The sequence below is a fragment of the Pristis pectinata genome, chromosome 7, assembly GCF_009764475.1.
Source record: "Pristis pectinata isolate sPriPec2 chromosome 7, sPriPec2.1.pri, whole genome shotgun sequence".
Classification (NCBI taxonomy): domain Eukaryota; kingdom Metazoa; phylum Chordata; class Chondrichthyes; order Rhinopristiformes; family Pristidae; genus Pristis; species Pristis pectinata.
In genome coordinates, this window is record NC_067411.1 from 25160982 (window position 1) to 25186750 (window position 25769).

At 38.0% G+C, this 25769-nt stretch overlaps 1 protein-coding gene across 1 annotated transcript in view; it reads left to right on the top strand.

Moving 5' to 3' along the window:
- The window catches only part of poc5 (POC5 centriolar protein homolog (Chlamydomonas)), an 84884-nt gene that overhangs the window by 22879 nt on the left and 36236 nt on the right, over positions 1–25769 (top strand). The window contains 6 exon segments of the mRNA XM_052019736.1: positions 4833–5041; positions 7204–7380; positions 10696–10800; positions 16523–16702; positions 17464–17545; positions 17548–17625. Of these exon segments, the coding sequence (XP_051875696.1) occupies positions 4833–5041; positions 7204–7380; positions 10696–10800; positions 16523–16702; positions 17464–17545; positions 17548–17625 (831 nt within the window).

Genomic DNA, 25769 nt, shown 5'->3' on the forward strand with positions numbered 1-25769 from the left:
TTGCATGATCTGTTCATTACAGCAAAACCTTGAGTAAATTGTTTAAATTATAAGTTGATCATTTAAGCATTCTGAAACAGCGCAGTCACTTCTATGCAGTTGATTTTTAATCCCTAAATGACTCTTAGAAACTTTGATCAGATGAGCTTCAAAAGCTTTTGTATGCTTGCCTATTTTCAGATGATTTGAAACAGCTTTTTCTTCCAAAGTAATTTGTCACCATGTAAGTTTCTAACTGTTCTGTTTGTTCTACATCTATGCTCTAAGCATTTTGGTATTTTAGTCTGTTTGTAGTTTGTAATGTGGGCCAAAGAACTGAGTTCCAGTAGTGAGGTGAGAGTAACTGTTCTTGACATCAAGATAGCATTTGACCAAGTGTGTAATCAAGGGGTTCTGAAGGCTGGCTAAGTTTTACCAGAAATCAAAGGGCATTGGGGAAGTACTCCAATGGCTGAAGACCTAAATTGCACAATGTTTTGGTTATTGGAGGTCAGTCATTCCACCACCAAGACATCAATGCAGAAGTTTAAGGATGTTCCTAGGGACAATCATTTTTAGCTGTTCCGACAATTACCTTCCTCTATCATAAGAACAGGCAATGACCATGTCTAACAAGAGAATCTAACCACCTTCCCATGACACTTGAGGATATTACCATTGCTGAATTCCCCATTGTCAACATGCTTGAGTCCATCAACCAGAAAGTCAACTGGGCAACCCACATAAATACTGTGGCTACAAGAGGTATCTTGTAGTGATACCTCTTCTGACAATTTAAGATCTCTCCACCATCTACAGGGCATATGCCAGCAGCTTGATGGAATATTCTCAACGTGGATGAGTACAGCTCCAACAACTCTCAGAAGTTCAAACCTATTGAAGATAAAGCAGTCTTTTTGATTGGTAGCCAATCCACCACTGTAAATATTCATCTCTCCATCACTGGCACATAATGGCTGTAGTGTGTAGCATGTAGTTCCATCTACACTGGTTATTTGTTTGGACTACTCCAACAGCACCATAAGATATAAGAGCAGAATTAGACCATTCAACCCATTGAGTCTGCTCCGCCATTCAATTGTGGCTGATATTTTTCTCAACCCCATTTTCCTGCCGCCTTCTCATAACCCTTAACCCCCTTGTCATTCAGTCTCTGCCTTAAATGAACCCAATGACTTGGCCTCCATGTCCTTCTGTAGCAATGAATTCCACAGGTTCACCACCCTCTGGTTGAAGAAATTCTTCCTCGTTCTCAGTTATAAAGGGGTGTCCCTTTATTCAGGGGCTGTGCCTTCGGTTCCTAGACTCTGCAGAAATCACTGGTTCAGCCACAACTGGTGTATAATGTTCAGTTCTGTTCAACTAACTTTTTAGGGGGAATGGTTCCAAAGGTGAGAGAGATGACTACCTTGAGACTAGAGAAGCTGAAGTTGTTCCCCTTGGAGTTGAGGAGGAGATTTGATAGAGGTGTACAAGATGTTTTGATTGGAGAAAACAGGGTATCTGTTCCCAGTGTCCTCTAGTCTATGAACCTATGAAGGACACTGGTTTAAACTTTTGAGCAAAAGAACAAGGGAGTGTCATTTGGAGTTCACTGCCTGTTGGGGTCTTCGAAGTTCAGAAGGAAATTGGATAAAAACCTGAGAGGGAATAATTTGCAGGACTGTGGGAGAGAAATGGAGTGATAAGATTGGTCTGACAAGAAGCTGCTTTGGCTCAGTGGGCTGAATTTCTTCTTATCATTCTGTAACAATTCTGATAGTGTATTATTGTCTTCTAGACATGATTCGGATTATGATTGTCAGACTGCAGTCTGACTGGTCTTACAACTTTCTAATACAACTTTTCAGATATCAAGCAGTAGTAGTAAATAGGACAATCCAGAGCCTTTGATTGATCTGATGCCTAGGCTACCATGAGTTCAGTCCTTTATTTTAGTTCTGTGATTGATTGACTCACTTGCTAAAACACTTCAGAAAGCTAGAGTTTTTGCAATATTTTGAGACTGCAAGTCTTGTGTAGACCAAATTGGGAAATTGAAGAAAACTACAGATGCTAGAAACACTCAGCAGGTCAGGCACTGTCTTTGGAAAGAGAAACAGTTAACACTTCTGATCAAAGACCCTTCATTGGAGAAATCAAACCTAGACTGGGTGACCATTTTGCAGAACACCTCCTTTCAATCCACAATGGTGACAGTGAACTTCCAGTCATCTGTCATTTTTAATTCTTCATCCCACTCTTTCTTCAACCTCTTGCATTGCTCTGTTAGTGTCCAATTCAAGCTTGAGGAGCCAGTACCTTGTCTTCTCTCTAGATGTGGTGCAGCCTGTGGGGAAAATAATGAATTTTAGTTTAAGTGAACCACCCCTTTTTCTCTCTTCGCATATCTAGTGTACTGTCTTGTTTCAATTTGTTTTTTCTATTCTTTATAACTGCTGTTTTTAAAGTTACCTTGGTGACTTTGGTCTTTATCCTGTCACGTGTTAGTTTTCTCACTTTTCTAGTTCAGATGAAGAGTTCTTAACTTGAATTGACAACTGTTTCTCTCGCCACTGATGCAGCTTGACCTGTTTGAGTGCTTCCAGCATTTTTGGTTTTTGTTTTGGATTTCAGCAATTGCAGTTTTTTTTCTTGTTCTATTTTGTTTCATATTGCCTCTCTGACTGCATTCCTGTTCCTTTATCCTCACCAACTGCCAATTTAAGTGAAAGGTCATGCAAACCAAACTGATTTGGCTAAATAACCTATTTCAGTCCTGATGAAAGGCAGCAGTCTGAAGCATTAACACTGTTTCTCATTCCATAGATGCTCACCTTACCTGCTGAGTATTTACAGCATTGTTATTTCAAATTTCTGGAATCTATAGTATTTGGCTTTTGATTGTGTTTCTGGAGTCTTGATTAAGGAAGGAGTGTTGATTATGGATACTAATAGCACTCCTGGTTCTTAAATTGTACCAGGCATATTTTAATTCTCAGAATGAAAAGACACATGGAATGGACAACAGCTCTTGTATTGCTCCGTCATTGCCCAATAGAAACTTGAGGAACAGCATCTCATACTTGCGACCTTGATAGATCCTTTGGTGCCATCCACTTGTGGTTTGAAAGGTCCATTTGCCAGGAGAGAGCATGTAGAGCCACACCTATGTAAGTGGCATGGTTGCAATAATGTGTGACTGGCAGAATTGGGCAGTGTGCTGGTTGTTAGAATATCTGTGCTACTGAGTCATTGACACTAATCCATTTTATTCTCCCCACCTTCCCATCAACTCTCGCTACGTTCTAGGGTCAAATCACAGCTGTCAATTAACCTGTCAACAGGCATGCCTTGGGGGATGTAGGAGGAAATCTTGAGTACCCGGAGGAAACGCACACTATCACAGGGACAATGTGCAAACTACATGGATGTCACCAGAAGTCAGGATTCCCAGATGGTTGGAGCTGTGAGGCAGCAGCTCTATAGCTGTGACACTGTCACCCCAATTTATTTGAAAAGTAGTACATGTGGTGATGTTGGGTAATGATGTTATCCAAGTCCGAATGAGTGTAGTCCAGCAATTTCAAAGCACTATCAGATTTAAGAGAATAAAGTTGTTATAGAAAATTAACACCCTTACTTTTACATAACTGGATTTTAGCAAGCAAACTAGAACATGAGAATATAAGAGTTGGAAACAGAATTAGAAACCACTCACACTTACTCTTCCTTTCAATAATATCATGGCTGATCTTTTGCCTCTGTACCATTTTTGATCACTAATTTTATATTCATTGGTTCCCTTATGTAAAAATCTATCAGTCTGTCTTGAACACACTCAGCAAGTGAGCCTCCACAACCCTTGCGTGTAGAGAATTTTGAAGGTGAAGAAATTTCTTCTCTTTTGTGAATGGCTGATCCCTTATTCCAAGGTTGTGATGACTGAATTGAGATACTGGGGAAACATCACTCCTGCATTTTCCTCCTAAGAATTCTGTTTGTTCCAATAAGATCAACTCCCATTCTTCAAAACTCTAGACTGTATCAGCTCAGTCTGCTCAACCTGTTCTGAAAGCATAACCCCACCCTGCCACTGCCACTTGCTGTACCTACACATTAACTTTCAATATCCAAGCCCCTCTGAACGTAACACCTTTCAGTCTCCCAACTTTAATAAATACATCTTTTTAAGCCTAAAGTCTTTATTAAAATCTAAAGCATTGATGTTCAGGAGGTAGTGATTAACAGCATTAGTCATTTCATTGTTGTGTCTTTATTCTGCTGGTGCATTTACAGCATGGTACCACTTGTCTAAGACCATATTGCTACATTGTTACCTTTTTGGAGATTTGAAAATAAAGTTTGAAAGTCTCATGGGACTTGATTCAAATGCAGCAGAATTTGTGTTTTGTTTTATGATTAGCATATTATGATGTCACTGCTCAGTGTCTTGCTAATGTTAAATATAGCATCTACTATGATGTAATTAACACCTGTGATGTCACTGTTTTTATAAAATGCAAAACTTATTCACTAGGATTCTCTTGCGATAAGGCGAATGAAGTGTATTTTAGTAGGTTGTGTGCAGTATTTTCAAGTGTATATTTGGATTATTGGTTCCCAGTGGATGTCTAGTAAATGTTTTTTTTTCAGTGCATTTAAAATCACAGTTAACCGGATTGCATTTTTTTTTGGAAGTTTCAATTTTTATAGACCAAATTAATGGATGGGTCATTTTAAGGATTTGTTTATTGCCCACTTATTTCTTCATGTATATTTATCTCTTACAATTATGCCAGAGTGGTGCACATTTGGAGGAGTCTATTGAATACTATGCCCATGTTTTACAGGCCAGGAAGTTGACCAGAAGATAACTATTTCACCAGCATCAAATACAGTTTTGCCTTTGGAAGGTCTTGTTTATTCTGAAAGAACCCCTTCACATGTGTCAGTATCCAGAACATCCGCGATGTCTCGATCAGTAGGTCAGTTGTCGATTCCAGCTGAAAATCTGGATAAGGTAGAAAATATACTCAACACAGCAAGCGACCAACTCAAGGTCAGTAAAGTTAGAGTCTTGCTAATGCAACTGTCTTCATTGTTTATTTAACAGATTTATGATTGATTGAATTAAATGTGTTCATTACTGATTTTAAGTAACGACTTAAGTGAGAGAATCACAAAATGCAAGGAGGCCATTTGGCATATTGAGTTTGTACTGATTCTATAAGAACATTCCAACCAGCCCTCTCCCCATGTCCTGCAAATTATTTTCTCAAAGATTTTTTCAATTCAGTTCCCTCTTGAACATGACTGTTAAATTTGTCTTAATGTCCTAGCAGTGCATTCCAAACCTTGACCATTTGTTGCATTTTAAAAAGAAATTCTTGTGTCACTTTTGCTTCTCTTTGCCTGTCATCATCATTCTATGTCTCTACGTTCTTGACCCCCTTCTGCAAATGCAAAGATTATCTTCGGCTGCACTGTCTATACACTTAATGATTTTAAAAACTTCTATCAGATGTTCTTGCAACTTCTGTTCAAAGAACAAGCCAGCTTTTTCAAGCTATCCATGTAACTAAGTCCCTCATCCATGGAATCAATAAATTAAATCTCTTCTGCACCTCTGTGAAGTCTTCATGTCTTTTCTCGTATGTGGTGCCCAGAACTGAACTTGTGAACCAGTGTTTTAGAAAGGTTAATCATGACTTCCTTGCTCTTATACACTCAGCCTCTATTTATAAAGCCTTGGGTCCCATATCCATTTTTAATTGTTTTCTCAAACTGTTGTTCAAAGTCAATGTTTGTTCTCTGTTGTACCTCTTTGAGAATTATCCTCTAGTTTTTATTGATTCTTATCCTTTCTACCAAAATGTAACAGTTCATTAAATTTCATCTGCCACTGATTTTGCCCATTCTACCAGCCTGACTGTCTCCTTGATGTATTGCTATCCTCTTCACAGCTCCCTGCACAGTGCTAATGAATATTCCTCACTGAAGTTTGCTCTTGTCCAGGCCTCTAAGAACTTTTTATGCACGAAGGATGTTTCTCCTGGTGTCTGAAACCATGGGTTCACAGTCTCAGAAACAGGGTTAAGCCATTTGGGACAGAGCAGGAGAAATTTCTTCACTCCAAGGATATTGAATCATTGGAATTCTCAAGGGCTATAGAGGCTTGCTTGTTAAGATTCAAAAACCCCATTGACAGATTTGGGGATAATAGAAGCCAAGGTAGAAAGGTCAACCATTATCTCAACAAATGGTGGAGAAGGCTTGGGAGGCTAGATGACTTAATTACGTAATGTCCCTACACTGTCTTGATTGAAAAGTAATTTCCTTGAAATGCATAAGATTCTTAAAGGATCGATGGAATTGATGTGGAATTAACACTTCGTTTGGCTGGAGAACCAAGGATCCTAGTCTTAAAATAAGGGTTTGTTTGGTAATGAGGGCAAGAGAAATTTCTAATCGAGGGCTGTGGGGATTCATTTTCTGTACATCATCTAAAGAGAAATTGATGATTTTTTTTAATATATTAAGGCATTCAAGGGACAGGGAGTCAGTATAGTGGTGCTGAAGAGAAAGATCGGCCACGATCGTATTGATTGAAGTTGGCACAAGAGTTGGAAAGGCTTATCCTGCTACTTTCTGTGTTTTAAGATTTTGAAATGTATAACTTGCATTTAAGTGAGGAAAATGTGAAAGAAAAAAAATGAACAGCTGTATCAAAAGGAGTACAGAGGGAACAATCGAAATTTGATTTGAACATTTAAAATGTAGAAGCTACCTCATTAAAAGTATTTAAGACACAGTTAGATTTTTGCATTGTAGGGGAATTAAGGGTTATGGGGGAAAAGGCAGGTAGGTAGAGCTGAGTCCATGGCCAGATAGGCCATGATCTTATTGAAAGGCAGAGCAGGCTCGATGGGCCAGATGGCCTACTCCTGCTCCTATTTCTCATGTTCTTATGTAATAATTGTCCTGCGCCTGCTGGGAAATTTTGCATGTGGGTAATAATGCTATCGTATTCTATCAAAACATTACCATTGATTCTCTGACTTAAATTTTCCTAAATTTAAAAGTAATTAAGTCTTTTGTACAAGTAAATGAGTTCATAAAAAGGTCCTGTATAATTGTGTATTTCAAATATTTGTTAATAATACACTCAGTTACTGTTTTGTTTTTGTTTGATAAAGTTAAAATGATGTCTTTCTTCTGAAGGCCAATATTCTTTCTGAAATTCGCCAGTGGAGACTTTCAGTTATTGAACAGCATAAAAAGGAGTTGAAAGAAGAAAAAGAGAAGCATGAAGCTCAAATTGCACAAATGGCCTGCCAGACCCAGAACTTAAACCAGCTAGTTTGTACTTATGAGGATTCAGTTCGAAGAAAAGATGAGGTATAGTAACTGTTATGGAAAAAGCATTTTGTATAAAATAAACTGATTTCACCAAAATTTTAATCACTATATTATGTGAGAATAATAAAAAATTGTCTGAAGTCAAGTTATAGGTCAGATAAATAATGTAACATTAGTTAATTTGTTATAGAATCAACTTTGTTCCCTTCAGGAAGTCAAATTGTAGTCATCTAGAATGACTTTGGAACACCCTCAAATCTGAAGTCTTTGAATTATTTAAGAAATTGCATAACCCAATATCACTGGAGTGGAATATGAAATGAAATGCCATCTAGTAGCAATATATGAACTGCAGCTCACTTCCCATTATACGTACACAATGTCTGAATATTTCAGTCAGTGTGTAGCAATCCATACCTATAATGCAAACCAGTACCAATTCCTGGGACTTGTCTGTTGATAACTGTTGAAATCTTGATTTCCAAATGGTTTAAATCCAATTCCTCCACACAATGCCCACTGGTTGCTGCTGCCTCTGTCTCCTTTCAAATAGAGATGTTGGTGCCAGAGAAAGTCAAGTAATAATGTTTTAATGTTTTTATAATTTAAATTCATTTTTAAATGCTTTTTTCAGCTTTTTAAATTGCAAGCATTAAGTGGCTCCGAACACACTGATTTTTGAGTTTTTTTGCAACCCATGAGCCTTAGGAGTGAGACTTCACTGGCTATTATAGTAGCTCTGTTAGTGCAGTGAGCTGTCTGTGCTGAGATAGCTCTTGTGTTATGCAGGGATGTGCTGAAATGCTAGTGCCTGGAATAAGCAGAATGGCACAGGAGCAGGAAGATGGCAATTTTTTTTGGGGGGTGGGCAATAGAAAATCAGAACTTTTCTATGTAGAACTTCGTGGTCAACGCTGTTGGCATTCTTTAATTTGTTCTTGCAATATCTCTGTCCATAAATTATCTCATCACACCTCACTTCAGATTTCAAATGAAAAGCACAATGGGGTGAAAGGAAAGTAGTTCCTGTTTAAAATATAAATGTTTGACATGGTCAATATTTGGTGCCAAGTTCATTTCTAACTACTCTGTAACATAGAACTCCCTGCTGAGAATATGCGTTTGCTATAATGAGTAATGGTACTCCAGCCAAGATGCTGAAGAACTTTGTGTGAACCTTGCACAATAACATTTCTTGCCAAATCGAGTCATAAGGAGAGGCTGTATAGGCTGGAACTTTTTTCCCTGGAGCTTAGGAGGCTGAAGGGTGTCCTTAAGAGGTTTATAAAATCATGAGGAGCATAGATAAGGCCATAACCACAGTCTTTTTCCCCAGGGTAGGAGAGTCCAAAACTAAAGGGCATGGGTTTAAAGTGAGAAGGGAAAGATTTAAAAGGGACCAAAGGGGCAATTTTTTCCACACAGGATAATGGAATGTATATGGGATGAGCTGCCAGAGGAAATGGTGGAGGTGGACACAATAACAACATTTAAAAGGTACTTGGACAGATACATGGATAGGAAAGGGTTAGAGGGATATGGGCCGAATGCAGGCAACTGGGACTTGCTCAGTTGGACAGCTTGGTAGGCATGGACTGTGGACAGAAGGGCCTGTTTCCATGCTGCATAATCCTGTCTCTAAAAGAATGTGGGAGAGGCTGAAAATATTGACACTCGGCAAGATTTTGAGATATGGAATAAGCTGCCTGAAATTATGCAGGAAGCAGATTCAGTAGTAACCTTATTTGAATTGCATTTTCCTTTTTCTGGTATGTATACATTATAGGGAAAGAACAAGGGAATCAAACTAACTGCTCTTTGAAAGAATCAGCACAGGAACAGTGGGGCAAACAGCTTCTAATATGATGCAAGATCATTGAAAAATAATTGAAATGAAGTTAATTCAATGAATCTTTCTCAAACCTAACTATTCTCTTGATACCTTTCTCGCTTAAAATTGACCGCACAACTTTGCTTCCAGGCCATGATGATTCTTAATGTTATCAATGGTTCCATTTTTTTGATCTCTAAAATTATCATTTCGTAAACAAAAACTACCTTTTTAAATCTGTCCCCCTTCACTTTTGGCTCCATCTTCAACTTCTAATCAAACAGTATTCTGTCTATTTCATTTCTGTTCTTAACATTGAAACAACGTAACTGGAGTCATGAAAACTAATTTCCAGTTTCTTGCGATGAGGAGGGAAAGGTTACTTTAATCACTCAGCATTTTCTTCCATTTAAAACGTAACCAAAAATAGCAGTTGGATTAATGACTTTGGGCAATACTTCTGCTCATACTTTTCCCTGCTTGAAGTTGTAGTATTTAAGGAAAAGCTCAGAAGTTCAGAAAATGCTGTCTGTGAGGTGCCTTGGTTTCATGAAACTGTCTTGCTCACTGTTGAAATATATTGAGGGATGTGAAGTGGCTGTATCTGCAACTAATGTGACCTTTGAAAACTAGATCTGACTTGAACATGTGCAAAGGACCTATTTTGAAACCAAGTAAATATCAGCATGCATTTTAATTGGAGTTAGTTGTATGATCAATGGTAATAATTACAGGTAAACAATCTCCAGCACTGAAAATGGGCGATTACAATATGAGGTCTCATTCCTCTCATTTTCTGTTGCTGGATATTTTTAAATAGTTTTTTTCCCCTATTTCCTTGTAACAAAAGAGGAGGCCATTCTGCCCATCACATGCTAGCTCAGAGCAATTTCATTCCCCCATATTTCCCTGTAACTATAGTCTCTTATTTAACCAACATTCTTCCCCACCCCATGCCAGCCCCCAATTTTTCTATCATTCACCTACACTAGGGGCAATGTCTAGTAACCAATTAACCTACCAACCAACACATCTTTGGAATCTGGCAGGAAACCCACATGGGAGAACATGGAAACTCCATGGGTGTCACCAGAGGTCAGGATTGAAACAGGGTTGAAACTGAGTCAGCTGCAGAATTGTTCTGCTGATCAATGTATTTCTTTTAATCCAGTATTGATTTCACTTTTTCTCTAGTTCTGATTTGACATTGCATTCACCAAGCCAGTTTAGTTCTCTCTCTGACCTACTGTTAATCTTAGTCTCTTTAAGGAGGTATAGATATTCTGGATGTCCAGTTTCCTATGCTGTAAATCTTTTTGGTTGGAAATGGTACTAACCTATTAATACAAAATATCAAGATTAAAGGGACGAGAAGTTAACTGCAGATATAAGTTATAATTTAAAAACCGGTTCTAATTGAGAGCATAGTGATGTTCAGTAAGGTTTTTGAGCATACTTGATTATCTTTTTCAGAAACAATCAATATAATGAGGTTGAATAATTCTTTTTTTTTATTTACCAAGGTAATTTCTAATTTGATCCAAGGACTTAAGAATCTAAAAGAGAAGATAGAATTGATGCGTAGATTTACACAGTGGCGACTTCAACATTCAGAGGCAAAAGCAGAAGTATGTTTTAATACATGCCAAAAATACACAATGTTAAAGCTGACTGGGTATTGTTTTGTGATTGTCAATTTTTTAGCTTTCTATATGTTACAGAATACTGAATGAAACAAAAAAATCCTGCCTCATTTGTATATGAAGAAAAAAAAACAAAGGTAGCAGAACTGCTTCTAGTAAACAAATAGATGTGTAATAACTTTCTATATGATTGATCCTCCTGTAACCCAAAATCTATGATCATGGGAATCAGGAAAGTTGAGTACAATGGTCTTGATAAATAATAGATCTGGATTCAAATGCTACATGTGCTATTGCTATTTCTATGTTCTTAAAACATATTTTAGTTGTTGGGAGAAGAAAGACTTGAACAACAGATAATAGCATTTATAATTAAAGTATCAATGAATTCCCTATGTTCTGGTCAGAGCTATTTAAATATGTTTCTCTCTTTGCTACACAATTCTGGATGGTATAAACTGATAATGTGGCAACCTTTGTGTTGGAAAAATTGCTGTCCAGGATAACGTTTGACGCAGATGATTTGTATAGAATTCCCTCAATAAATTCAAAAGTTCTAATAAAGAACTTTTAGAATTAACATTGGAGAACTTAGTTTTTTGGGAGTAAGAGGAGCATATGAAACAGGGCACATTGAATTTAAAAAAAAAGTGGAAAAAAGAGGTAGAGTGCTTAAATAAGCATTTAGTTTATACAAGAAGCCAAGGATTAAAAGTTCCTTCTGACCAAGAAAGACAATTAAGCAATCTAATAGTATTTTAAGAATTTTTTTTGTTGAGCTAATTTAATAAAGATAACAACATAAAGATTGGACTTGGCACTCTTGGGTTATGAAGAGAAAAATTAACTAGAATTCCCACTCACGGGATGTAGTCCATTGATATCTTTTTGGAAGAATATAAAGATTGAACATCAGGAGAAAAATTGGCAATAACATAATAGTTATATAATTTGAATTGGGAATATTGAGGCTGCAATGAGTCTTCATTATCCTTTTTTCTTATTTGACGCTAACGGTCGCATTTTACTCGGAAACCAGATTATGATATCCTTATGACTTTGTTCCTGACATTGGGTTTGTTGGCAGCAAATCTTCCTGAATGTTATAAGTCTAGCTTATACTTCAATGTCATCAGTACAGTGTTGTCACAGTATTATTAATAATATGGTTAGGGGGATTTGAAGAAGAGGTGCAGGCCAGATGCAGTACCTGGAAGCTGGTAATGGATTTGGCTCACAAGAAGGCCATTTCAAAAGAGAAATGTGACTGTTTAGTTGTAGTTTCTGAAATGACATCATCTGTGTTTGATTTTAATCTGCTACTGGAATTTTGATTTTTGTGTTAGTGTAAGATATTGTGTTAGAGGTGCCTTCATTTTTTCTTGAGGAACTCCAGTAACCATTATATGTTTGGATATTGATGTGGATATCTGCATTGAACTGTTAAGTGAACATCTATTTCAGTCTTTAAAACCAATAATTCTAAACAAAATAAAGACCTTTTTTTTTTACAGAATTTCATTAAAGAAATGATGAAATTTGACTTCAGTAACAAGAATTGGGTGTGCTATTCATTGTCATGACCTTCCAAATTAATTAATTAAAATCTGTATTTTCAATTAACCCAAGACCATATGCTAGTCAAAAATGCTTGACTTTAAGATCAACATACTTAAATCATAACAGTAGCCAGCGAAGTTCATTGGATTTTGTTAAATTCATGTCAAGACTACATGCCCAGAACATTTGATGTTGTGGGCCAGCATTTGTGATTAGTGACAAACCAAAGGAGCTTCCTGCTGATCATTGCATATATTTTCCCATAAAGAGTTAGCAGTTTCACCAGTGAGGATTTGACCTTTTCTGCTGCTGTCAGGTTTCATTTCAGAGTTGTTTGTTCCTTTTGGCCGCTCAACTTGCTAGTTAACATCATAGCTAATTACATTAAAGAACTGTAGGAAAAGTAATGAAGTGTTTTTAATTAATGGTATACAGGAACATAATTAAAAGCTGAAATAAAACTCATTTTGTTTTAAAATCCTTTATTTTGAAATATTCAAGTTAGGAAATTAAAATCCATTTATAAAAGCATTTAAAAGACCCTGGAACTTGTTCCACCATTGAAAACAAACCATCATGACTGATCTAAACTGGCCTCAAACCACTTCCTTTTTTCTCTCTCTCTTCTTGCAACCCCTACCACCCCCCCCCCCCCCCCCCCACTTCCCATACCTCTTGATTCTCTTGTTCAGATGTCTGTCTACTTGAGTATATTCAATGACTGCCTCCAAATCTGTAGTAGAGAATTTCTAAGTCATGACCTTTTGAAAAGTTTCTCCTCTACTCCATCTTAAATGGGTGACCCCTTATTGCGCCCAAAGTGGATAATTTCTCATTTTCCCACATGATGCCAACTTTCCTACTCTATTTATTCCTATATTTATATATAAATACATTTATAGACATGTATATATATTTATATCCCTTTGCAGACTGCATCCTTGTGTATATACTTGAGCCTTATTACATCAAACCTGGGGTTAACAAATGACAATCAATTGTCTATTTGTACTAGAATGTTTAAAAATATTTTGTCTGCTTTAGTATAATAAATTAATATTTGAGTGAACTAATTATTAGCATTTTAGCATATATTTTAGAAATTACCATTTTTGAAGTTCCATATTTTCATTTTGATTAATTGTACAAATTTCTTTCACCCCTAATTCATTTTTATACAATGGCAAATCTATAATGGCACGTCTCAAACGAGTTTCATCATCCACGTGTTCTGATATGTTTGAGTTCCACCATTTTAGTTGTCAGTAGTCTCCAGGCTATCTATATTCCAGGGCTCACTTAAACAACCATCTTTGGAAAGGGAAACAGTTAATGTTTCAAGTCTGGGACCCTTATTCAAAACTAGGAAAGAGAAAACGAGTTAATTTTAGTCATCACAGAAGATGGGGCAAGAATGGATAGAAGAAAGGGAATATCTCTGAAAGAATGAGACCAGATGATGTAATGTTAAAGTAGCAATTAACATCTGATTCTTTGTGTAATGTGTTGCTACTGATAAGACTCTGGGACATGCCCAACAAGCCAGACTATAAGAAGATAAAAGGAAAAACAATCAAAATGGGCAGAAATTACTGTTCTGATACATAAGTAGTGAGTTGCCTTAAAATTGGAGGTAATAAAAAGCAGCAATAAGTTAAGCTGCAACATATTTCGTTTGTCAATGCTGTTTGAATAGTTGAGCATGATATTCCATCATTGATTTGTAATATAATTGAAACCTGTTAATTATGAGTTATTTGAAACCAAATAATCCTACTTAAGCTGATTATCTCTGCAAAGTAAAATTCTATTTATGCAACAAAAATCAATTTCTGCCTGAGCCAATATTACAAATAAAGGGATTAACAGTACCCCAGCATTTATACTACCCAGTTTAACAATCACATATTTGCTTTGCTCCTGTATTTGAAGAGAAAAAGCAAAATAGTATTTTTTTTAAAGTTGAACAATCAACCTTGTATAAGCAAGGCAAGGCAGACTGTAACCTCTGGAAGAATTTACTTCCAAGTTCAAGATCAAAATTAGTTTGTTGTGCAGTGCATCATCTCTCAATGTATTTCCATTCTCTAACTAATCTGAAGTGGTGATGAATCACGCATCTTTGGTAAAATCATCTTTGGACCTTGTAGGAAAGTATTAAATTGAGGGAGGGCAAATTATGAGGGCATCAGACAGGAGGTAGGAAGAGTTGTTCACAGGTAAATCCACATCTGACATGTGGAGGTTGTTTAAAGACCAGCTATATAGAGTTCAGGACTGGTTTGTTCCTGTAAGAAGGAAGGACAAGGATGGCAAGGTACAGGAACATTGGATGACAAGAGAGGTAGTTAATTTAGTTAAGAAGAAGGAAGTGTATGTAAGGCAAAGAAGCTGGAATCGAACAGTGTGCCTGGGGACTACAAAGGAACCAGAAGGGAACTTGGGAAGGGACTTAAGAGAGCTGGAAGGGGTTATGAAAAGTCCTTGGCAAGTAAGATAATGAGATTGGAGTGGAGCATGCTAAAATGCTGGGTCATTTTGAGATTAGGAAAGAGGTAGTTTTGGGTCTCTTGAAAAACGTGAAGGTGGATAAGTCCCCAGGGCCTGATGGGATATATTCCAGGTTATTGAGAGAGATGAGATTGCTGAGGCCTTGACCAAGATCTTTGGATTTTTGCTTAGCCACAGGCGTGGTGCCAGAGGACTGGTGGGTAGCTAATGTTGTTCCTTTGTTCAAGGGAAATAGCGATTACTCCTGGAAATTGTAGAGCGGTGAGTCTCACATCAGTGGTGGGGAAACTAATGGAGAGGATTCTTAAGGATAGGATTTATGAGCATTTGGAGAAGCATGGTCTAATTAGGGACAGTCAGCATGTCTTTGTGCGGGGCAGATCATGTCTGACTAATGTGATTGAGTTTTTTGAGGTGGTGATGAAGGTAGAGTAGTGGATGTTGTGTACATGGACATTCGACAAGGCCGTGCATGGTAGGCTGATCCAGAAAATTAGGATGCATGGGATTCACAGTGACTTGGTTGATTGGATCCAAAATTGGCTTGCTCATGGAAGTGGGAAGTGGTGGTTGGGTCTTATTGTGTATGGTAGCTAGTGGTGTTCCGTAGGGATCTGTACTGGAACCTCTTTGTTATAAATATTAATGATTTGGATGAAAATGTGGCAGGGTGGATAAGTTTGCAGACGACACAGATTGGTGGCATTGTGGATTGCATAGAAGATTGCCAAAGGATACAGCGGGATATAGCTCAGTCGCAGGTATGGGTGTAGAAGTGGTAGATGGAGCTTAATCTGGGCAAGTATGAGGTGCTGCACCTTGGGAAATCCAACATAGGGAGAGCACACAGTTAACAGCAGGATCCTTAACAGTGTTGGTGAACAGAGGGATCCTTAAAAATGGCCACATAGGTTGATGGGGTGGTAAAGAAGGCATGTGGCATGCTTGCCTTCATTAGTCAAGGCATTGAGTTCAAGAGTCAGGAAACTAAGTTAGCTTTATAAAACACTGGTTAGGCCACATTTAGAGTATTGCATTCATTTCTGGTCATCTCATTACAGGAAGGATGTGGAGGCTTTGGAGAGGGTTGAGAGGAGGTTTACCAGGATGCTATGAGGAGAGGTTGGACAAACTGGGGCCAGTTTGGTAGAGGTTGGTAGAGGTTGAGGGGAGATTTGATAGAAGTTTATAAAATTGTGTGATGAGGTATAAAGTAGACAGCCAGTATCTTTTTCCCAGGATTGAAATGTCTAATACTAGAGGTATATAAGGTGAGAAGGGAAAAGTACAAAGGAGGTGTATGAGACAAGTTTTTTTGTTTACAAAGTGGTGGAGGCCTGGAATGCACTGCCAGGGATGGTGGTAGAGACAGAGAGCGTAGGTGTGTTTAAGAGACTTAGATAGGCACATGAATATGCAGAGAAGGGATGGATATAGTCAATGTGCGGGGAAGAGGGATTAGATTAATTAGGGGTCATTGGTTTAATTAGTTTGGCACAACATCGTGAACTGAAGGGCCCGTCCTATGCTATATTGTTTTATGTAATATTTATTGTAATTTTGTAATGGTTACTGATACTCTGCACTTTATTATTCACTTGGGACTTAAATATTAATTCCAAATCATCTGTTCAAGGATTATGCCAATATTCTGGCCAACAAGCATTACAATTTCTGTCTGATGAGAAAGGTGTGTACAGCTTGGAAATCGGTAATGCAAACAGAATGGAAAACAAGAGTAGAAAAAGCATGTCAAGCTCGAGCTGAAGAGGTCTGTATCCAGCTCTCGAGGGACTATGAGAGAAAGCTTGATGCAGTAAGTACCAGTAAATAACCTGAAGGCTTTTTGGCATAATCCAGATACAATAAATGTACAATGTAGTTTATCATATGGGATTCATTAACACAATTGTATGATATAAAATGTCTTAGACGAGGAATTAAGTTTCCACATGGGTTCTTTAGTTTGTGCATCAAGTTCTCAGTGTTTTTTTTTTGCTGATTATCTACCAAAGTTGCAGGGATAACTTCAGAAAATCATCTAGAGAATATCATCTACAGAAATAGGAAAATAACAAAAATTAGAAGCAGGCAGCCATTGGCTCCTCATACCCACTTCACCATTCAAAAAGATTATGGCTAATCTTTTATATCTGCCATTTCTCTGCACTCGCCCAATATCACCTAATTCCCTTGATATCTAAAAATCTCTCAATCTGTCTTGAATATATTTAGTGAATGAGTCTTCATAGCCCTCTTGAGGGGGGAAATTCAAAGATTAGTTTATTTCTGGTTGCTTTAAAATGAAAAGGGAAAGTAGAATGGTTAATATGTTATTTGAAAGCAAACCAAATTTAAGCATTTATTTTAAAACCAAGGAACTTTGTTCTAACTTGGCTGGTTCAAATGCAAGCACATTTTGTTTTGGTAGACAGAAATAAATGATCTCTTATCTGGCTACAAGATGTATTGCAGTTTGACCAAGGTGATCCCAAATGAAGAGAATGGTAAAAGGTATTTGTCTTGTGGAAAATTGCAGTTCTGTTTTCTTAAATCATTTCTCATTTGAAATTTTAGTCAAAAGAGGAGCTGGAAGGTGCAAGAGCAGAGATACGGCGATTGTTAGCTGAGAAGGACAAGTATACTGATTCAATGAAGAAGCATTCATGCGTGGTGTATGTTGCTCTCACCTGGAGGCAATGAGCATGTTTCAGAATGGAAGCAGAAGAGTGGAACATGGTCAGTATTAGTAGCAATGCTTATAGAAGAAAATTGGAAGAAGCTTATTCAGTGTAACATTTTGTTGCATATTTTGGATGCAAATAAAGTGAAACTTCTACAAATAATCGCTATTTTAAAATTCTAGTAATTTAAAGTAATTTTAGTTTTTGGATATGATTTTGCTTTTAAGTGATAGTCCATACACAAATTAAACACATTAGGAATCTAGAAATGGGCAATTTTCTAGATTGCTATAATCAGCTGTTTATATTAATGTCTTACTGTAATGTATTCAATTTTTCTGATAGCCCCATTAGGTAGCAAAATGAGGTGGAAGAAAGAATCTGCAAAGGCACGTGGATAATTTTTTTTTAAATGGGTTTAAAAAAGGGTGGTGGTTGGAGGATAGTTTTGTGAGTATTTTAATAGGGAGAATAAAATGACAGCTGGATATTCTTTAAGTGGTGCAGAAAGGGATCTGGTTGTATTTGGTTCATGAAACGCAAGGTTATACAGGTACAGCAAGCACTCAGGCAGATGTGTTGGGTTTTATTAAGAGTGGGTTAGTGCAAGAGAAAGTTAGTCTTGCTGTAGTTCACTTTACTGTCTAATACTGTGGTCTAGGGGAGGACATGATGCAGTACTACAGGATTGATTCCTGAGAATAGAGGGAGTGCCAGAATCGGAATCATATATACTCATTGGAATGAAGATGAATGAAGTGTGATCTCCTTGGGGCATGTAAAGATTCTGAGACACAGCAGGTAGATGCTAAGTGGTTGCTTTGCCTAGAACTAGGGGTTTGTAATGTCATCACAATTGATTGCCCTGCTGAAATGATAAATGTCATAAAGGGGTATGAGAGAGATTTTTGAATAGTGAGGGAATCTGGAGATATTGGGATTGAATGGGAAAGCATACTTGAAGTACGGGATCAGCCATGAGGCATGTATCCTTTTCCTTTTTGTTCTTTATAAAGTTGTGTCAAAGATCTAAGGCTATGAGCAAAATTTGAAGAATGTGTTGGTTTAGTTTTGAAGGGTAGAATCTGGGATGGAGGAATGACAGATTCTTTCAGATTGTGAAAGGTGAAAAGAACCATTTCAAATTAATAAAAGGCAAATTAAAAAGTCTGTTTTATATAAACAAATTGATCACAACGAGATTGACCGTGGAGTATTTCAGAGCTCTTTTAAAGGTAATTAAATGCCATAGTGAGGAAAGGGGGCTTCAGAATCTTTAGCCTTGCTGAATAGCCTTGCTCATTTCATAGACTGGTAAATGTATGTTCTCTTCTCGGATATGGCTGAGGAAACGTTTATAAATTGTCATTTTGTTAAAAACAAGATCCAGTAAATTTTTATTTAACGGCTAAGTCTGGTAGCTGAGAAAGGCAAAATTAGTCTTTCTATTCTGAATTAGGTATCCTATGGTCCATTGCACATGTATATCAATTGCCAGCATAAGCTTTTCATATTTGGGTCTTTGTGTTCCTGTTATACACCAAAAAAAATACAGGAGTGCAGTTTATGTGGAGTGATATCTGATTTCCCCTTTTTTTAGTAGGTCCATTGGTATTGCATGTTGTAAATTTGAGTGACTGCTTCTCCAGTTAGTGATAAGTTTTCAAATAAAAAAAACTCCATGAGGCCTGTCTAAATTTTCCATATGTTCTCACTGCAGACTGGGCTCCCTGCCAGTTGCATAAAGTCAGAGCATTATTCTGTAAATCTTGTGTTTTCTTCCATTAGAAAAATTTGGAACAAACCACTTCAGCTTGTGTAGTTTGGGACACTAACTAGATTGAAGAGATGAAATTGACCCAAGTATAATACTTAATGTTTGAGAGAATTTGGTATGGAGGGGGGAATGTTAATGGGCATTTGTGAGAGAATAGATTGGGAGAAGGAGAATAATTCATAGGATTGCTCTGAGAACCGGTGTACACTCAGTGGGTCAAATAGCTTCCTGTGTCATTAGGAAAAATATACAGTTAAAATGATCAGTTTTTAATGTCTTCCATAGCTTCAAATCCTGGTCTGTAGTGACCTTGCACTGCAAACCTAATTGCCTTAAAAACAAATGTTTAAGTTGTGGATCAAGCCAATCTGTTTAAGCTTTTCACAGATGTTCTGCACTTTGTAGCTCTTAATTTTAATTTCTTGTCTCAATATTTCTCTCCCTCGTTCCTACACTATAGGTAGAGCAGCTCTATCATTTTTCATACTTTATCCTTCCAGCACTAACCAGAAATGCATCCTGGTTTTGCAGATGTGCTTAATTGCTTTAGCTGCATTACCTTTTTTTTTAAAAGAATAGACTTGTTTACTCTGAATTTGCTAATTTTAATTTTTATCCACAACAGATCAGTTTACGGATTTAGTTTAAAGTAATTGCCAGAAGGAACCAAAGAAGAGATGAGGAAAAAAAATACTTCATAGTGGAATTCACTACTTGAATAAGTAATGAAACAAATTCAACTTTCAAAAGAAAATTGGATGAATAATTGATGGAAAGAAATTTTTCAGGACCATGGGGAAGAGTGAGGAGTTGGAATTAATTGGATTGCTCTTTGAAAGGTTGAGATGGGGCAAATGTCTGCCTTTGCTGCATGATGCTGTGAACAAGTTGGTCCTTGGGATAAGTTCTACAGAAATTAGCATTACCTGTCACATTTGAAAGTCAAATTCAGATATGCAAGATAACAAGCTGCCAAAATGTGCTTTCTGCCCTTTTTTTTTTGTTGAATTATTCCAGAAGTTGAATCAACCACTTGGATTTAATAAATAATAGCTATGATATCAACAGGAGCACAGCTAAGTAGGCAATTGGTTAATTTTTTTTGTTATTGGGTGCAGATTTTGATCATTAAGCCTGATTATGAGGAATATTAATTTTGACTTGATTTTTAAGGGTTTGTGGGAGTAGCTGCAACTGCTGCTGATGAAATTTGAGTTTTTTGTTGACTGTGGGGGTTTATTGATACAGATTATCAGTACTACTTTACTGTACAGAGTAAATAGGTATATAACTTATTTTAATTTCAGTTACTTCAAATATTACGGTTCTATGTATAACATTTATTGTGTAATTTTTAATATTTAATTAGCTAATGGTTTTAAATATATAGTAATTATTTGCTTTAAGGACTTTGCTGAGACCACACCTTGTAAGAAATCTTTTTGTTTCTTGCCCCTGAAGGATTGGTTAAGGATGACTTGCTTTCATTCTAGTTCTATGGATTTTAAGGTGGCTCATGAGGCCCTTGTGGGATCATACAAACAAACTTATGAAAGAGTGCAAGTAGGCTACCATTGAGCAAGATCCTCGCTGATCGGATTGTAACCTCAATTCTGCAATCCTTTTTATCCACTTGCACCCCTTTGCTTATCAGGTGTCTGTGGACCTTGCAGAAAGTGGGGCAGGAGGTGCTTGACAGGGCAGTTGTACGGGTAGTGTGGGAGATGTTGCACTCTATCTACTTTCTTGATTGTTCTCTGCATGTTCCTGACAAAGACACTCAAGGTTCTTTTTGTCTTCCTGGATATATTTTTTTCCATTTTGCAAAGTTATGAGCCAAGGATTCCCCACAGGTTGGTAAGAATGTTACATCTTAAAGGAGGCCTTGAGAACATTCTTGAACTGTTTTCTTATTGTCCTTGTAAATTCTTGCCATGATGGAGCTCAGAGTAGACAGCTAGATAATGTGGTCTGCCCATCGGAGCTGCTGAATGAGATTAGAGCCTTGGTGTCATCTTGGGAGAGGATGATATAGGTGTGACTAATTGGCCAATTGACTTGGAGGGTTTTGCAGAGACATATGTTAGAGGTATCACTCTAATGTTTTAAGATGTCTTCTGTTGGCCGTGTCTCTGAAATACAGAGGAGTCTAGGGATCACTGCTGGCTGGTTGACCGTGAACTTGGAACCAGGCTTTGGATCTTGATCCTTGCACTTTTTTTGGATAACCAAAAGCTGTGCTGATGCACTGGAAGTCATGATGAATTTCATTATCAATCTCTGCCTTCGCTGAGAGGTGGCTCCCAAGATTAAGCTTTCCAGGGTCTCTGCATACCTTTTTATTATGTGGTTGAGTGGCAGAGGTAAATTGGTAGAAGACCTTTTGCTTTCTGTCATAAGACCATTCGTATATATACTTCAGTGAACAATTCAACCTCGACTTAAAGATTAGCCTCTGCATGTGTGTATGCAAACTTCAACCTCAGAGCTGCAGATAAAAAGAATTTCCTGGAGTGGAGCCAACATTGATCAGTTTCTCTTCTGTCTTGTAGATTAGTTCCATTCCATTGGGTTGCTTGTTGGAGGTGAGGTGTGATAGTGCAGAGAGAGAGAGATATTGATGAAGTTGGAGCAAAAGCATAACCTTGCCTGATCCTAATCCAATGATAGATCATCGAGTTGAAACATTAATTGTTTCTCTCACAGGTGCTGCATAACCCTTTAAGTATTCCCAATATCTTCTGTTTTTACTTCATATTTTCAACATCTGTAGTCTTCTGTTTCTCACTTGGTGTGAGTATTTGTCAAACTTTAGAAGGATTCTACACATTCATCCTCCGTGGACAGTTGAGTTTTCTGAGGTTGAAGGAAACTCTGTAGAGAATTTAATCTCTTCCATGCATTTCTCCTGGAGTTGTCATGCAGTCTATGCAAGTGTATCACTCTAAGTCTTATGAAAATGTTTAAAATATTTAACTTTCAGCTCTGCTTGTCATTGTCATAGAGTCATATAGCATGGAAATGGTCCATTTAGTCCTTGAACCTCAATACATTACAATGACTATTTCTCAGTTTCTTACATTCACTCTCATTGTCATGCATTGTAATTTCAAGTCTCATCTGGTTCATGCAGTTGGCTCTTGGTGTATCAGCATATGCTGGATCTTTCTTACTACTACTATGATGTACAGGTTCTGTAGAATATCTAAGTTTAATAATATTTTTATTGCAGTGTCCTTATGCAGTGTCTTGACCGAGAACATTAACCATCCCTTTGCCTCCACAGATACTGCTTGATCCACTGAGTTCTTCCAGAAGTTTATTTTTTGCTGCAGATTCCAGCATCTGCAGTCTCTCGTTGTCTCCATTACTTTATTGTTTGACTCATTCATTACTCCTACAGGAAAGAATTCACCAATGCCAATTGGATTTTTACTTGTTTCTTTTACTTGGCTTTCACAGGTCTCATTGATGCCCTACCGCTTCTGTATCCAATATAAATTACAATTTTCCCCTGCTTTTTGTTTTTCATAACCCACAACCAGATGTTCATTATATTTATTTTCCAGAAATTGGTATTGGTTTATTATTGTCACTTGTACAGAGGTACAGTGGAAAAACATTGTTCGTGCAGATCAATTCATTACATAGTGCATTGAGGTGGTACAGGGTAAAAACAATAACAGAATACAGAGTAAAGTGTCACAGCTACAGAGGAAGTGCAGAGGAGGTAGACCACAAGGTGCAAGGTCATGACAAGGTAGATTGTGAGGTCAAGAGTCCATCTCGTATAAGGGAACCATGCAATAGTTATAACAGTGTGATAGAAGCTGTCCTTGAGACTGGTGGTATGTGCCCTTGGGCTCCTGTATCTTCTGCCTGATGGGAGAGAGGGGAGAAGAGAGAATGACCTGGGTGGGGTCTTTGATTATGCTAGCTGCTTCACCAAGGCAGTGAGAGGTATAGACAGAGTCCATGGAGGGGAGGTTGGTTTCCGTGATGCGCTGGGCTGTGTCCACAACTCTGCAGTTTCTTGCGGTCCTGGGCAGAGCAGTTGCCATACCAAGCTGTGATGCCTCCAGATAGGATGCTTTCTGTGGTGCATTGATAAAAGTTGGTGAGTATCAAAGGGGACACGCCAAATTTCTTTAGCCTCCTAAAGAAGCAGAGGCACTGGTGAGCTTTCTTGGCCGTGATGTCTACGTGGTTGGACCAGGACAGGCTGTTGGTGATGTTCACTCCTAGAAACTTGAAGCTCTCAACCCTCTTGACCTCAGCACCATTAATGTAGACAGCTGCATGTACACCACCCCCTTTTCTGAAGTCAATGACCAGCTCTTTTGTTTTGCTGACATTGAGCAAAAGTTTGTGTCATGACACGATATCACTAAACTCTCTATCTCTTTCCTGTACTCCAACTCATCGTTATTTGAGATACGGCCCACTACGGTGGTATCATCTGCAAACTTGTAGATGGAGTTAGAGCAGAACCTGGCCACACAGTCGTGAGTGTATAGGGAGTAGAGTAGAGGGCTGAGGGCGCAGCCTTGAGGTGCACCAGTGTTGAGAATAATCCTGCCGGAGATATTGTTGCCTATCCCCACTGATTGCGGTCTGTTTGTTAGAAAGTCAAGGATCCAGTTACAGAGGGAGGTGTTGAGTCCTAGGTCTCAGAGTTTGGTGACAAGCTTACTTGGGATTATTGTATTGAAGCCAGAGCTGTAGTCAATAAACAATAGTCTAATATAGGTGTCTTTAATGTCCAGATGCTCCAGAGCTGAGTGTAGGGCCAGGGAGATGGCATCAGCTGTGGACCTGTTTCAGCGATAGGCAAATTGCAATGGGTCCGGGTTGTCTGGTAGGCTAGAGTTGATGTGTGCCATGACCAACCTCTCAAAGTACTTCATGATGGTGGATGTCAGAGCCACTGGTTGGTAGTCATTGAGGAATGTTACCTTGCTTTTCTTCGGTACCGGGATGATAGTGATGATAGTGATCTTTTTAAAACAGTGGGAACCTGAGATTGAAGCAGGGAGAGGTTAAATATGTCTGCAAATATCCCTGCCAGCTGATCAACACAGTATCTGAGGACACAGCCAGGTATGTGCTGTTGTTGACTATGTTACCCGACTTTGTTTTGTAGCCTGTTTATAGCATGTAAGCCCTGCCACAACTGACGGCTGGTCTGGGACTCTATTTTGAACTGATATTGTCTCTTGGCATCTCTGACAGCTTTACGAAGGTTGTATCTCAATTTCTTGTAAAGATCAGGGTCACCTATATACAATATCCCTTCCATTCTGTATGATATCTTCATTTGCAAACCCTTTCCTTGTTCACTGTTTGTCTTGTGTTGATGATGATTTTCTCTTCATTCAGCATTGCCCTGCTAATCTATGGACAGCTGATTTTGTTGCATCTCATTTAACTTTTATTGCTTTCTTGTATACATACTGAACATTGGAAAAAAAATAGAAACAGGAGCAGGTATTTGCTCCTTGTACTTGCTCCGCCATTAAATTCGTGGCTGATCTTTTACTTCAGTCCTATGTTCCAGTTCATCCCCATATCCCCCAATTCCCTTAATATACAAAAGTTTGTCTGTCTTTGTCTTGAATAAATGCAGCAATCTGAGGTTCCATAACTGTATTGAGAAAATACCTCCAAAGATTTGTCTGGGTGAAGAAACATCACCCCAGTTCTGAATGACTCTCCCTTTGATGCTGTGACCCTTGCTTCAAGACACGCCAGCTTGGGGAAATGTCATCCCTACCTTACGAAGCACTATAGAAATTTTCTTTCAATGAGATCACCTCTGCTGAATCTTTGTTGCGCTTATATTGCAAATATCTCCTTTCCAAGAAGTATGCCTATAAATACTCTTTTCAAAAATGCCTTCTGCTCAAATCTTGTCCATTCAGCCAGAGCAAGATGCAGAGTCTCAACCAGAAATGTCAACCATCTCTTTGCTTGCATATATGCTGCTTGATGAACTGCATTCTACCAGCCATTTACTTTTTTTGCTCCAGATTCCGGCACCTGCAGTCTCCAGAGGTTTATTATTGTCAGTTGTACCAAGGTACAGTGAAAAGCTTGTCTTACAAACCGATCGTACAAGTCAATTCATTACACAGTGCAGTTACATTGAGTTAGTACAGAGTGCATTGATGTAGTACAGGTAAAAACAATAACGGTACAGAGTAAAGTGTCACAGCTACAGAAAAAGTGCAGTGCAATAAGGTGCCAGGTCACAACAAAGTAGATCGTGAGGTCATAGTCCATCTCATTGTATGAGGGAACCATTCAATAGTCTTATCACAGTGGGGTAGAAGCTGTCCTTAAGTCTGGTGGTACGTGCCCTCAGGCTCCTGTATCTTCTACCTGATGGAAGAGGAGAGGAGAGAATGTCCTGGGTGTCCAAA